General features: G+C 46.7%; 1 protein-coding gene across 2 annotated transcripts in view; it reads left to right on the forward strand.

The window, feature by feature from the left end:
* Positions 1-13,128, forward strand: part of Cnnm1 (cyclin and CBS domain divalent metal cation transport mediator 1) — a 52,037-nt gene that overhangs the window by 20,586 nt on the left and 18,323 nt on the right. Inside the window, exons 2-7 of one of the 2 annotated variants that reach the window (XM_055591637.1) lie at positions 109-252; positions 3,372-3,512; positions 4,826-4,995; positions 7,064-7,163; positions 7,702-7,749; positions 11,697-11,759. In XM_055591637.1, coding sequence (XP_055447612.1) covers positions 109-252; positions 3,372-3,512; positions 4,826-4,995; positions 7,064-7,163; positions 7,702-7,749; positions 11,697-11,759 — 666 coding nt within the window. The remainder of the gene's footprint in view (positions 1-108; positions 253-3,371; positions 3,513-4,825; positions 4,996-7,063; positions 7,164-7,701; positions 7,750-11,696; positions 11,760-13,128) is intronic. The other variant, XM_055591638.1, reaches the window with a different exon arrangement.

Here is a 13,128-nt window from a genome sequence, read left to right on the forward strand (position 1 = left end):
TTGTTTTGTTTTGTTTTGTTTTGTTTTGTTTTGTTTTGTTTTGTTTTTACGAACAGAATTCTCTGGAAATGATCCAGATGCTTAACTGTAGCTTCGTTTGCTCTCCAGGAAAATCTCACCTGGCTATTGTGCAGAGAGTGAACAATGAGGGCGAAGGAGACCCGTTCTATGAGGTGATGGGCATTGTCACACTGGAGGACATCATAGAAGAGATTATCAAGTCGGAGATCCTGGATGAGACCGACCTCTACAGTAAGTGTGTCTCAGGGTCGTCCGACTCTCCTGTGAGACTCCCAGGAAGGCATCGGTTTGATTGACAACATGAAAGGGTGTCAAGGCAAGTCTGTGCACTGCTGTGTGTCATTCGCCCCCACCCAGGCAGGATACCCTGGTCAAATCATCCTGAGTCACTGGGAACATGCTGGTGATGTGTTAGCAGAAGGGAACTTTCCAGAACACAATCAGAACTAGGAAAAGGTAGCCAGGCCTTCAAATGGACTAAGGAAAATACAGTATGCCCAAGAGGCGGCCCAGGAGCCTCTCTGCTCTTTTTTTGGTGTGTCCCTGCATTGTTCCCATGTTGGTTCTTTGTCTCCCTAGAGGCACAGCCCAGATCCTCCTTGAACTCCTCTCACACCCAACCACCAGTGAGCAATGAACACTGTCATGGCATTGCCCCTTGCCCAAGCCAAAAACTTAAATGCCCCTTGTTGGATACTGTTCTTGTCCCTCCTGCCTTTTAGCAGCCCAACCAAGTTGCCCTTTCTCTTTCCTGGATCCTGGATCAAATCCCCACGTGGCTCCTGTTCCTGCTTCTCCCTGGGCTCTTCCTCTCCCCGCAACCCTCAGGAACAGCATGTACTCCTCTTTGCAGACGGTGAAAGCTTTCGGCCCATGAGCCTCATCAAAGCCGCGCTTGCCAGCAATACACAGGCTTGCTCTGTCTGCGGAACTGGAATGTTATCTAAATCCACAGGAGTCCCTGGCCAGGAAATGTTTCCTCCTCAGAGTTTCATCTCCTAGATAGCCATCCCTTTCCCTTCCCAGGGGTAACTCATTTGAGATGAGCACCCTCAGTTTGCCAGAACAATCTTCCAGAAGCTGCTTCCTCCCAGAAGACAGCTTTGATACCATATGGCAGTGATACCTTTGGGCCAAGAAGAGATCACATCTAAAACATGGGCCAGCCCTTACTGAAAACTAGCTGAATGTCATAGCACACACACCCCCTTCGGGGACCTGGTAATGCTATACTGAGCATTTGCAAATAAGACGGAGCTCAGAAAGGACCTCTCTCATTCCAGGCTCCCTTCTCTGCCCACCATCCTTGCTCTGGAATTCCCAGCTATCTCTAAATGGAAAGACTACTCTAAAGTGTTAGTGGCTGGTGGAAGGCTACTGGGATATTGGTTTAAATAACACTAATGCTTCAAATCCTCACTGTTAAAATCAGAGTAATAAAGGGAGAGATTATAGGAATATCACTACATGGAAAGGCTAATGACATGCTGACAGACACATAAGCAAATACCTCATATAAATCAGACAGCCTCTCGCTAGTGAGAGCAGAGAAAATGGGTCCTAAATCTCTACTTGATGCTCATTTTCTAGGTGCACTTCTTTCTAGAGGAGAGGGCCGGGGGTCCCAAACAGATGCTTAAGAGCCATGAAAAAACAGAGGAGCCTAGAATACCGTGCCTCTTCTCACATGACTGTGACTTTTTACACACTCTGGATACCTGGGTTGGAATCTTCTAATCTTCTCAAACAGAGCAAAAGTAGTGTTGAGGTGGGAGCCAGGTGCCTGCAAAGGCCCAGTGTCAAAGGCAAGCCCACAAGAGCTGTGTAGATGGGAGAAAAATCCAAAGGTCTGAAAGAAGCAAGCTCCAAAAGAAGAGGGTAGGGGGCAAGGAAGCTGGGGTCTGGGGGCCTGGTTTCCCACTGGGAGGACACATCCCTTTAGTTTCTAGTGTGTCAGGTCCACTTGTGCTACAAGCCTCTGCAGCCCTATTGTTTTCCAGGCCACATTTGAAGAGGAGACACATCACTTTCCCCTCCCCTCAGTGCAGATGAGGTGTGTTAGCACTTTCAATCTTTTTCAACACTCAGGGAAAGCAAGAGAAGTAATCAAAAGAAACACTTCCCCCACTTAAAAAATTACATGTATATGTATGTGTATACACATACGCCTGTATATATGTATATAAATGTGTAACTATACATGTGTATACTATAAAGATTTTTCCTTCTAAAAAGCAAGTAAGAAGTAAATAGGAGAAAGCAAGTTTCTCAGTGAATAGATACATGACCAGTGTACAGGCTCTGAGATGCCAGGCTCTGCCTGAATCCTCATCTGGAGAATCTGCCTTTTTAGAAATTATACACACATTCTTACTCCTTTTCCTTTATTTTCCCTTGTATTTCTCATGATTATTTCTCCAGAGAGTCTGAGGGGAAGCAGGAGAATTATGAGTGGTAAGAAAGTGGCATACCTTAGGTGACACTCAGAGTGTGGCTTAAATTCACAGAAAAGACACAAGATGCACCCAGCTCCAGAGGATGGAAGAGGGCACAGGGAGAAACCAAACCCCTTAAACTCAAAAATACCAGCAGCTCATGTTTATATGACTTTGTATAAACACTGTCATGCATAGTTGCTTGTTGGAGTCTCACAATAACTGCATAGGTAGAAAAGCTATTAAATATAATAGCTCTCTCATATGGATTAAAACAATCAGAAACTATGATGCATGTTGTTTTAAAAACAAAATCCCAAATGTCCGATTTTACCAATAAAGACTCAGGAGCCAGATATTGGGGTGAAAGCCTGCTATCTCAGAAAGGCAGAAAAAGCACCCAGCTGACCTTCCTACTCAACTGGTGAAAACCCCCTTCTCCATGCTGTCTTAAAAATCCTTCAACTCAGTGTCCCTCCTTCCAGTATTTACTTAGTTCACTCCCTGTCAACTGGTTGCTTGCCTTGCCTCTTGACCTATAGTTGACTTTATTTAGCTCTTGTTTACAGAAGCTCTTGGATTAAAGGTGTGTACTAGGGCTGAGCCATACCACAACAAGAAACAGGTTTTTCCAGTTCACAATCTTGGGGTTCTTGATGTGATGAAATATCCTACAACAGATGTATAGTTTGCACAGCTATCAGGTAAGGGGACCAGCCCTAGAACTCTGAGCTTGGGAACCCCCAGCCAGATTTTCATCTACCGCCTAAGCACAACACAGGCCCATCTGCTATCTGCCATCTCCTACTAGGAAAGAGCTAGTCATGCCTTCTAAGGTTGGCACTGCAGAATCTGTGTAAACATCCAAAAACCAACAGTGATTCTGAGTGTCATATTTCCCCTGTGACCCTATAGCTGACAATCGGAAAAAGCAGAGGGTCCCGCACCGGGAGAGGAGGCGGCATGACTTTTCTCTGTTCAAGCTTTCAGACTCAGAGATCAGAGTAAAGATCTCACCACAACTGCTGCTTGCCACACACCGCTTCATGGCCACAGGTAGGACCTACCCCACCTACCCCCTTCCTTAGCACTTCTAGTAGAATCTAGCATGGCACCAGGTACCATGTATCTTAATATCCTCCATCTCTAGTCCTGTGTGCCACTGAAAGCCACTGTTTGAGGAAGAAGGTGGCCTCTTGTGAGGTCACATGGTAGCCCCAGGCTCCCTGTCCTGATGTAGAGAGGAAGTGAGTTCTCTCCTTTCTAGGGGGCTAAGGAAATCACTGTGGTACTTGCATTTCCTCTGCTCACTTCCTATCTGGAGCCTGAGGCCAATCACCTCCATCCTTCTGGGCCTGGGGTACCCCAGAGCTTTGTCCCAGAGGGAACAGCATTAACGTACCAAGCAACAAGCCCTTGTGATTTGGTCCTCTCCAGGAGTCATAGAGGCCCATGAACTACTAGTTCATAAAATAGAGAACTGGGGTGGGGATCCCGGTACCTTTAGAAAGAAAAGCAGGTAAAGGAATCAAGCTCCCTTTTGTGAAAAGGATAGCATTTGCCTTCAAGCTCTCTGACTTCACTCAGCCCTAATTACTATGCTGACCTACAATGATCAGTCCAAGACCGAGTTCCATTTTTAGCTAACACAATACATAGTTATTGAGGACATAATGTGTGCTGGCCAGCACTGTTCCAGGTGCTGGAAGGTGGGCAGCTATAAAGCAAAGCCGCCTTACAGTAATGCTTTCAACAAGTAATCTTGTTCTGAGTATGCTTCCTTTTAGTCATGGATCAACTTCCCAAAGCAAAGCATCTCTACCTGCTTAGTATAGCACTGCAAGTATCAATATAGAGTACCTATTAACGGGTAAGCGTGACAAATGCTATTTTACATTAACGGCAGCTTACTATTTATGTGATTACCTGTCTCTAGTAATTTGGGATTTCATTTCATCCAGCAGGTGAATGTTACCTAGATAAGCCAGGCTCAATTATCTGTGTGTCCTTCTGTAAAACTAAAGACCTGTTGTGTCCATGACTTAGTTGTCCAGGTCGGTCCAACTCTAAATAAAATCAGGGAGAAAAGTCATAACAAAACTTGACATTTCCCCAATGGCGACCTGTTTCTCCTGAGATGCCGAGGAAGCAACAGTCATCCCCAGCAGGCAAAGGGAAGGCCCCAGGATGCACACTGGGGATGAAAATTCCTCAATCCCAGGGACTTGTGGAACCTGCAGCCTAGGTAGGGGCTTGCTCCAGATGAAACCCCAGGTGCTGCACTTGCCTCCTGCAGCTTCCGCTGCTGGAATGGGGAGTCGCAGAAGTGCTGTTGTCCACACACCCCGCCCCCCCCCGCTGCCTTCTAGAAGTGGAGCCCTTTAAGGCTCCGTTCCTTTCGGAGAAGATCCTGCTCCGGCTTCTGAAACACCCCAACGTGATCCAGGAGCTGAAGTTTGATGAGAGGAACAAGAAAGCCCCTGAACACTACCTCTACCAGCGCAGCCGCCCTGTGGACTATTTTGTGCTGCTTTTACAGGTCAGTGTCAAGGTCAGGGAACTTCCAAGGGCAAGAGGAGGGCACCAGCAGGGTGAAGGGAAATGTCTGAAGCTGCTCTTCTCTCAGTGCAAGGCGCATAGAGAACAAGGCCAGTGGGGTAGGCACCCCCACATTACCCACAGGAAAGCCATGGGAACGTGGAACAGTGGTATCCTGGGAGCTGTAGTTTCTTTGATGGTCTTTAATCAAGCACGTTTGGGGACAGTGAGAGTGTGTATGTTCAGTAACGGCGTTCCGCTTCTGAACTGAAAGGACCCCGAGGAATTGTGATATCTCTGGGTGTCTGCTTGAGTATCCCCCACTGTCTCCTGGGATGTAGATGATTCTTGTTAAACCCTTTCTTCTCTTGGGCTGATGCTCAGCCTCCCTGGCTTCCACACTGGTCCTTGCTCTGCCTCCTGGAGCACGTGGAATACATTTATTCTCTGCGCCACACTTCATGTTTTGTGGTTTCTGGAGACATTTCCCTCTGCAGAGGACCAGGGAGGAAGGCAATGGCTGAATGAAAGACAGTCCCACCTTCCCAGGACTTACATAACAACAGTTTCCTTCCCTGGGTACCTGAATAGGTCTGTCTTAAGTACGTGTCACAGCTGGGCATGATGGCACATGCCTGAAATCCCAGCACTCAAGAAGCAAAGGCAGGAGGAGAGTGGTGAGGAGGACAGTCTGATCTCCATACTGGGTTGGGGGCAGGCAGAGCTACTTAGCAATTAATTAATTAGAAGCGCCAGGCCTGGTTCCACTGGAGCACAGCTGTGCCGTGTCCTGGCCCCCACCATGAGCTCTGTCACTGGCTCCATCCCTGTCTCTTCCCAGCAGAGTTTTATAGACCCTGAAAACAGTGATGGCTTTAATATCCCAGGCAAGATCACGCTGAGTTAGAACTAGCCTCTGTTTGTGACAGTCCACTTCAGCCTGTCCTTCCGGACACTGCGATTTGTCTCCTATATATCATTCCAAGTAACCTCAACAAAGTGATTGTTTTACCCCCCAAAATGGGGTCATCTTCTTCACTGTTAGAGACCGATCCTGTTACATTGTTTATATAATGCAAGGACACATGCAGCCCTTCAACTTATGCTTAACCAAAGGTTGTCAAATAAAAAGCTGAAGGGAATAAAACGTGGTAGATAGAAGGTAGACTCAGGAATTTGAAAGGGTTTGCCTTTAAAATGCCATTGCTTCTATTTGCTGACAAATCCTAACTAAGCCAGTTAACCTCTATGAGCCTGAATCAGTGCGTTTGTCACCTGGACATAAAAGTGTTGTATATGCCAGGTGGTGCTGTTTATTTTAAACGTTTTATTATAGAAAATCAGCCAAAAATAGAAAGAAGAAGAATGTAATTATTACCTAGCTTGAACAGCTGTTGACATTTTTGTCAAGAATTCACAATCCATCCATTTGCAAATGTTTAGTTTGAAAAGGTCAAAGGTGCCAGCCATGGGGGCACACGCCTTTAGTCCCGGCACTGGGGAGGCAGAGGAAGGCAGATCTCAGAGTTTGAGGCCAGACTGATCTACAGAGTGAGTTCCATGACAGCCAGGGCTCCAAAGAGAAACCCTGCAAGGCTGACAGTGAAACTCTACAAGGTGCGCGCGCGCGCACACACGTATTAGTTATCACTATCATTGACCCTGAATATTAGCTATCACTGTCAACAAGATTAGATTCTGTCTCAGCCAGACTCAGAAATGGTCTCATCTGAGAGACTAAGTCAGGAAAGCCATATGCAGGGTCTGGCTGAGCCGGTGCTTCAGATGTGTGTTCTGGAAAGGCCGTTACCATGTGTCAGGGAATCCTGGTTAGTTGTCATGACCAGGTGCTACCTTAGGACTGATGATGAAGCAGTGAATTAACTGCAAAGGGCTTCTAAAGTGGGAGGTTCTGTTTCTGTAATGTAAATCTGGGTGGAATTAACACTGCCCTCAGATTGTGTGAGTCCGCTGGTCATGCACGCAGAAGTCCTTAGGGTCTGAGCAGGCATAAGACCTGGAAAGGCCGTCACACCCCAGCACCCTCCTCACACTCCTTTTCTCTGCAGGGCAAAGTGGAAGTGGAGGTTGGTAAGGAAGGCCTTCGCTTTGAGAACGGAGCCTTCACCTACTATGGTGTTCCAGCCATCATGACCACTGCCTGCTCAGGTATTCCAGTTCCCAGGGCGTGGTGGTGCACGCCTGTGATCCCAGCAGTCGGGGAGGCAGAGGCAGGCAGATCTCTGTGAGTTCGAGGCCAGCCTGGTCTACAAAGGCAGTCCAGGACAGCCAAGGCTACACAGAGAAACCCTGTCTCTGAAGAAAAGGAAGGAAGGAAGGAAAAGAAAAGCCTAGGCTTAAGTCATGACTCTGCTAAGCGGTTTAACTTCCTTGGCTCTAGCTTCCTTCTGTAAAATAAAAATAACTTTTCATTCAGATTTTGTTTAGCTTTAAAAAAGAAGCAAAAGAAACTTGAGTTGGGAGGGGAAAAGGCAATCATGTAGCAAGCACTGAGGAGGATGGAGACTGTATTGTTCCGTATGAAGACACTTTGTTTCACCTTCCACCGCTCTTCCCTACCCTCCTGTTTGATTGTCTGATTTCTGCAGGGTTAATTGGTGCTGGGGTGGAATAGACGTGGCGATTTTCTTAAGAAGTTATGTTTTCTGAATTACCTCTGAATCCCACTGCCTCCTTCTGTCCTTAGATAATGACGTGCGGAAGGTTGGAAGTCTGGCTGGATCCTCTGTCTTTCGTATGTATCTCTCAAACCCCTCCCTCGTCTTCCCCGTCATGGTCCTGCCTCAGCCCACTTTGGGAATCTGAACCAAGCTATTTGAACATGGGCTGGGTTAGCACGAGTGCTGGCACCCTCTGTACAATGCTCTGCCAGGAACCCTGCCTCCCGCCAGGTACCCACAGAGCACGGAGGCTTAACGTTTCCTGTGTCTGGAGTGCGCACTGTGGCTTCTCTGTTCACACATGAGTGAAGTAGAGGAGGGTAGGTGCGTGGATGGGCACTGTGAGTTGTCACCTGCTGGGGAATGCAGGCAGTTGATCCCTGTGCTCTAGTGGCGGTACAGTCTTTCCTTCTCAGCGATGTGGTAACTCAGCCCTGGCCTTTGCCTGAAGCGCAGTGGCTTTTGTCTGTGACGTTTGTCCTGGGGAGTGCGTGGGGCGGGTGACTGTGACATTCAGTGTTGTAAATCAAGGCTGGTGCGAGCTGTGGCTGAGCTGCTCTTTCCTTGCTTACAACCTCTCTGTCGGTGAGGAGGTGGCTGCCAGCTGGCTGTGCACGCTGCTTGGGGGCAGGGGCTGGCACAGGGCTGGCTGGCTTGATCTGCCCTTCTGCGCTGTACGTTCTTGCTAGATTCTGTGCAGAATTGGTGTGTTTGTGTGTAGATGGCATGGCTTCTATTGGGACCTAAATGTGATCCAGAGAGAATTTTCTCTTGATTTCCTTTAGACTCATTGGTTTAAAGGAGTGCAGTGGCCACTTCAGTGTCAAATGGGGCATCTCTTTCCATCATCAAAGGGATTTTACAGAGTGTTTTATATTGGAATTTATCACAGGGCTTTGAAGCTTCCTATGCCGAGAACAGCAAAGTAGATATCACTTCGGAATGAGAAAAAAAGGGCTGAGTGTATAGAGCAGTGGTCAAGCAGTTGTCTAGCACAGGCAAGGCGTGAGTTCAAATCCCAGCCCCACAAAATAGATAATAAATATTACTAATTAAAATTTTGATAATAAGAAGTAAAGAAATTATTTGTTCCAAATGACCCAGCCAGTTGATGACTTAACGTAGATGGGACCATTCCTGTGTCATGACTAGTTCACACAGTATAATGAATACAGATTTTAGATCCACTGTGTTCCAGAATTCAATTGCTATATGGAAATGACAGAATAATTTACCATGTCATTTTACTTCCTAGCCCACCAGAAGGCTGAAATAAAGTCCTAAGTATCTCTTCTGCCCACAGAGATATAGAATTTGAGCTGAAGGAAATCTGGTGAAAGGAAGAAAGGAAAGAAGGAAGGAAGGGCGGGAAGGAGGGAGGGAGGGAAGAAGGGAGGGAGGGAAGGAAGGAAGGAAGGAAGGAAGGGAAGGAAGGAAGGGAAGGAAGGAAGGAAAAAAGGAAACTGATATAATATAGTATTTATGTCAGCCAATGACTGTCAAGCAAGGCTGATAAAAGCACAGTATTCAGTGTAGAGAGTTGAACAGACGAGGGGCAGTTTTCAGGACCAGGTAACATTCTGGTCCTCAATGTTACCTTCATTCTCAGAACAGTGCCCATGCATCACATTAGAGACTGCTCTTGGGACTCGAAGATATGACCTAGAAGTTCTGGCTCTGTTCTAACTCTTCAAAAAAAAAAAAAAAAAAAAAAAGTCAGGGAGGCAGATGCAAGGGAATCTCTGTGAGTTCAGGGCCAGCCAGGTCTGCAAAGTGAGTCCAGGACAGCCAAGGCTACACAGAGAAACCCTGTCTCGAAAACTTAAAAAAATAATAAAAAAAAAAACAAGCTTCATAAGTCTTGCCATCCTCCTCCCCTCCCCAGTTCATAGGACTTTCTTTATAAAGAGGGCCAGCAAGGTGGCTCAGCAGGAAAGGACACTTGCTGCTGAGTCTGCTGACTCTGGTGAATTTGGTCCCTGGAGCTCTCATTGGAAAAGGAGATAAGGGGCCTTCATCTACACGCTGTGGCAAACCCACCCACACATACACATACACACGAATAAATAAATATAAAAACAACTTCAACTAAGAAAATACTATCTGACTTCCTATGACTCTATCAAAAATCCTTCAAATTTACCAGTGAAAAATGAGTAAACCTGCAACAGTGGTCTTTTCTTCCTCATACATTAATTTTTTTAGTTAACACACAAAGTAATGGGTCTTATCATGGCATTTCCATACACATGAGACATTATGCTTTGTGTTTAAGTTAACTAACTAAAGGGAAGTATTAAATTCTCTTTCCTTTCCATGCTTCTGAGCCTTTATTCACAGTCAGGAAGGATAAGTAGCATTGACCATCACATCCTTCCTCCTGGGGGAGCCGCCCACACCCGGTGTTGCTCCCTGCACTGGTGCTGAAGTTGAGGCTCAGGTGCACCCAGCTCCACGCATTACTAGCCAAGAGCACCAGCATGTACTGGAGGGAGAGCTTAAGCCTAAACCACAGGGCAGGAAACTCTCGTAGGGTCTTGGCCCAGCAGGCTACAGCTGGGTCGCTCAGTCACTCAGTTGTGGGAACACCTGGGATTTGTGTCCCAGCACTGAATCTGAGAACTCTCCCAGGCGTTCCTGAGTGTGGCACAGAGAGTGAAATCCATACTCCATCCTACCCGACTCCCATTTTGAGACAGCGTCTCACTATGAAGCCTGGCGTAGACCACGCTATGTAGACCCAAACCCACAAAGATCTGCCTGCCTCTGTCTCCTGGGACTAAAGATGTGCCACTGTGCCCGGCTCTCACTCTATTTTTTTACCTTGATTCTGATTATCAAGGCGTCCAGGAGCCCATGATTTTAGAGGGTCCTCACATGAGCTCAGGTGTAACAGGAGCACACAGAGGTACGCAGCAGAGGGAATGAGCCTTCTTTCTGCTTAGCACGATGACATTTCATTTAGGAAGAATGATGATGCTCCTGGAAATTAGGGTCTCTTGCTCCAGTGTGTCTCTGAGCATAGGCCAGTTCAAACACTCATTAACATCCTATGGCAGAACTGATGGGTTCCACCTAGGTATAAAAGCCCCTCCTGTTCCCCTGCATGGATAGTAATTTCAGATCAAATCTGTGGCACAGAAGATAAGGACACAGACGCTGCCTATTTCGTGTGCCTTCATCCTACAGACTAGTTTCATTTGGATCTTAGGAAGGGACTCAGAGAATGATCAGCTAAGACAGAGAGAGCCCTATGTAGAGACCAGTGCATCAGGATTAACATGAAGAAAGGACTGGAGTCCTGTGCAGTCTGCTCCACCAAGGCATGAATGCTGGCCAGCACCATTTCTGACTCTGGGAAAAGAGAAAGGGGGAGGGAGGGACAAGAGAAGAAAAGAAAGAGGTACTTTGGAACTCTTGTGATTTCTAGAAAGTAACTGTGATTTGATTCATAAAGTTGACTCACAGTTGAGCTACTAGAATCCTGCCCTCCCTTGCCAGAGGCCTCAGGCCACAAACAGCAGTGCCCAGGCAGGCTCCAGCCTCCTAGCAGATGCCCTCCGAAGCATGCAGTTCCTGGCCTCTGAGGGCCTACCCAGGCTCTCTCCTGTAGTTGAGCAGGCTCTGTGACATGACTGGTAGAGTAGAGGGCAGCGGAAAGTGCTGGGCTCCAGCAGGTTTGCAAGCTTAAGGCGGGCACCTCAGAGACAACACTGCTTCTCTGCTCCCACCCTCCGAGGGCACTGGCTGTGCTCGTCACTGGCACCTGTGATTCCCACTGAGCTTACTGCATATCCTTTCAGGAGACCTTCAGTGAAGTTCATTTTATTTTGTCTCTCGAGAATGACTCCATAAACATGCCATTCCTGCGCTTTCCAAAGCAAGGTTTTATTTTTGCCAAGAAATGTGATATTGTGAAGGACCAGGAACAGACTGTCTCACCCATTTTGCTCTTTGTCTCTTTTCTTTTCTGTTTATCTTCCCTTTTGCTACTCACATATCCTTGGCCCCGACTCTTTAGTGCCTGTCTCTGTGTCTCGTACCTTCGCCTTCAGCAGAGGGGACTCTCTGGCAGGCTCCCCAGGTAAACATGCATGAGTATCTCAGGTCTCTGTAGATCCAGTGGGGTTAGCGGGAGGCATTTGGTCTCCTTCACTGTCCAGCATGAGAACTGGTCTCTACCCGCAGGCCGCCAGCGATGACTAAAGCATAGTGTATCTCGCAAATAGTGCCCGTTTGCACAGCGTCAGTTAGGAATTTCCCTGTCAGGGTATAGCTGTGTCTATGCATGGTATAGCGGTTGAGGTGAGAAAGGGTGTGAGTACTTCCATAGAACTTGACTCTGCAGAGAGGAGGGATAAAAAGTACAGCAGGAGAAAAGGAGGAGGAGTGATGGGACAATGTCCTACCTCCTACCCCTCTTTTCTTCCACCTTTGCTTCTGTGTAACTAGACACTAAGCCATCCCCCTCCTCTTAGTAATATACTGAGTGACAGTTGCACTTCCTCTGGTTCTGGCCATACAAAGGCTACTACTATACATAAAGATGCCCAAACAGCTTTTCATTAGGTTTAACTCCTCGTGTTAATGAAATAAAATTTGATTTTTTTTTTAAATCAAGTAAAGCCTAACAGAGTACTCAATAACCCAACGACTGAGCTGGGTACAGTAAATCTGAATAATTAAATAGCTGTTTGTGTTGTTTCTATCTTTAGAAGTTGCTCTCTTGGTACCATGGAGTGAGGCCCAAAGCAGGAATTTATTAGATAAATTTTCCTGCCGTTAAAAAGCCCGGTTCCCTGTGGTTTCTTTATCTTTGTTTCCCTACCCAAACCCACCACATCCTAAGTGATCCAAAACCCCGTTGTGTCTGCTTAGTTGACCTTCTGCACTGGAGAGACCATGTCCTGAGACCTCAAGCCTCATATTCATAACTTCAAACATAGTTATTCTAACATCTCTCCAACATCACATTTTCCCATCAAAAACCATCTGGTTCCCATGTTTATCTGTTCAAGACAAGTTAACCACCTTCTCAGATTTCACCAATGTTTTCTCTCTCTCTGTGGATGGTAATTTTCCACTAAGAAGCAAAGCTTTTCCTGCTCTGTGAGAGCCCATGCCTTCCCAATGGCTACGGCTAGAACAGCTGATGTGAGATGCCAGTCTGGGTCCACACCAGCTAAGTGGTCTAGCCCCACATGCCAGCAGAATCAGAAATGGCCACAGTGTGGGCCCTCAAATCTTGGAGTATGCTAAGAGTGCACTGTGGATGAGCTGCAGAAAGCAAGGGGGTGCATATTTTTACAGAATTTTTAAACCAGAAGAATCCAAGCAGCCATATATTTTTCTTTTTAATTAACCCTCAACTAGCCAGACAATTTCCCAGTTGCAATTTCCCAGTGTAAAGGATCGTGGTAGTTCACAATATTTGTTATGAAAAACTTCGGTAA

The sequence above is a fragment of the Psammomys obesus genome, unplaced genomic scaffold (genome assembly GCF_907164565.1).
Source record: "Psammomys obesus unplaced genomic scaffold, mPsaObe1.curated_primary_1811, whole genome shotgun sequence".
NCBI classification, from domain to species: domain Eukaryota; kingdom Metazoa; phylum Chordata; class Mammalia; order Rodentia; family Muridae; genus Psammomys; species Psammomys obesus.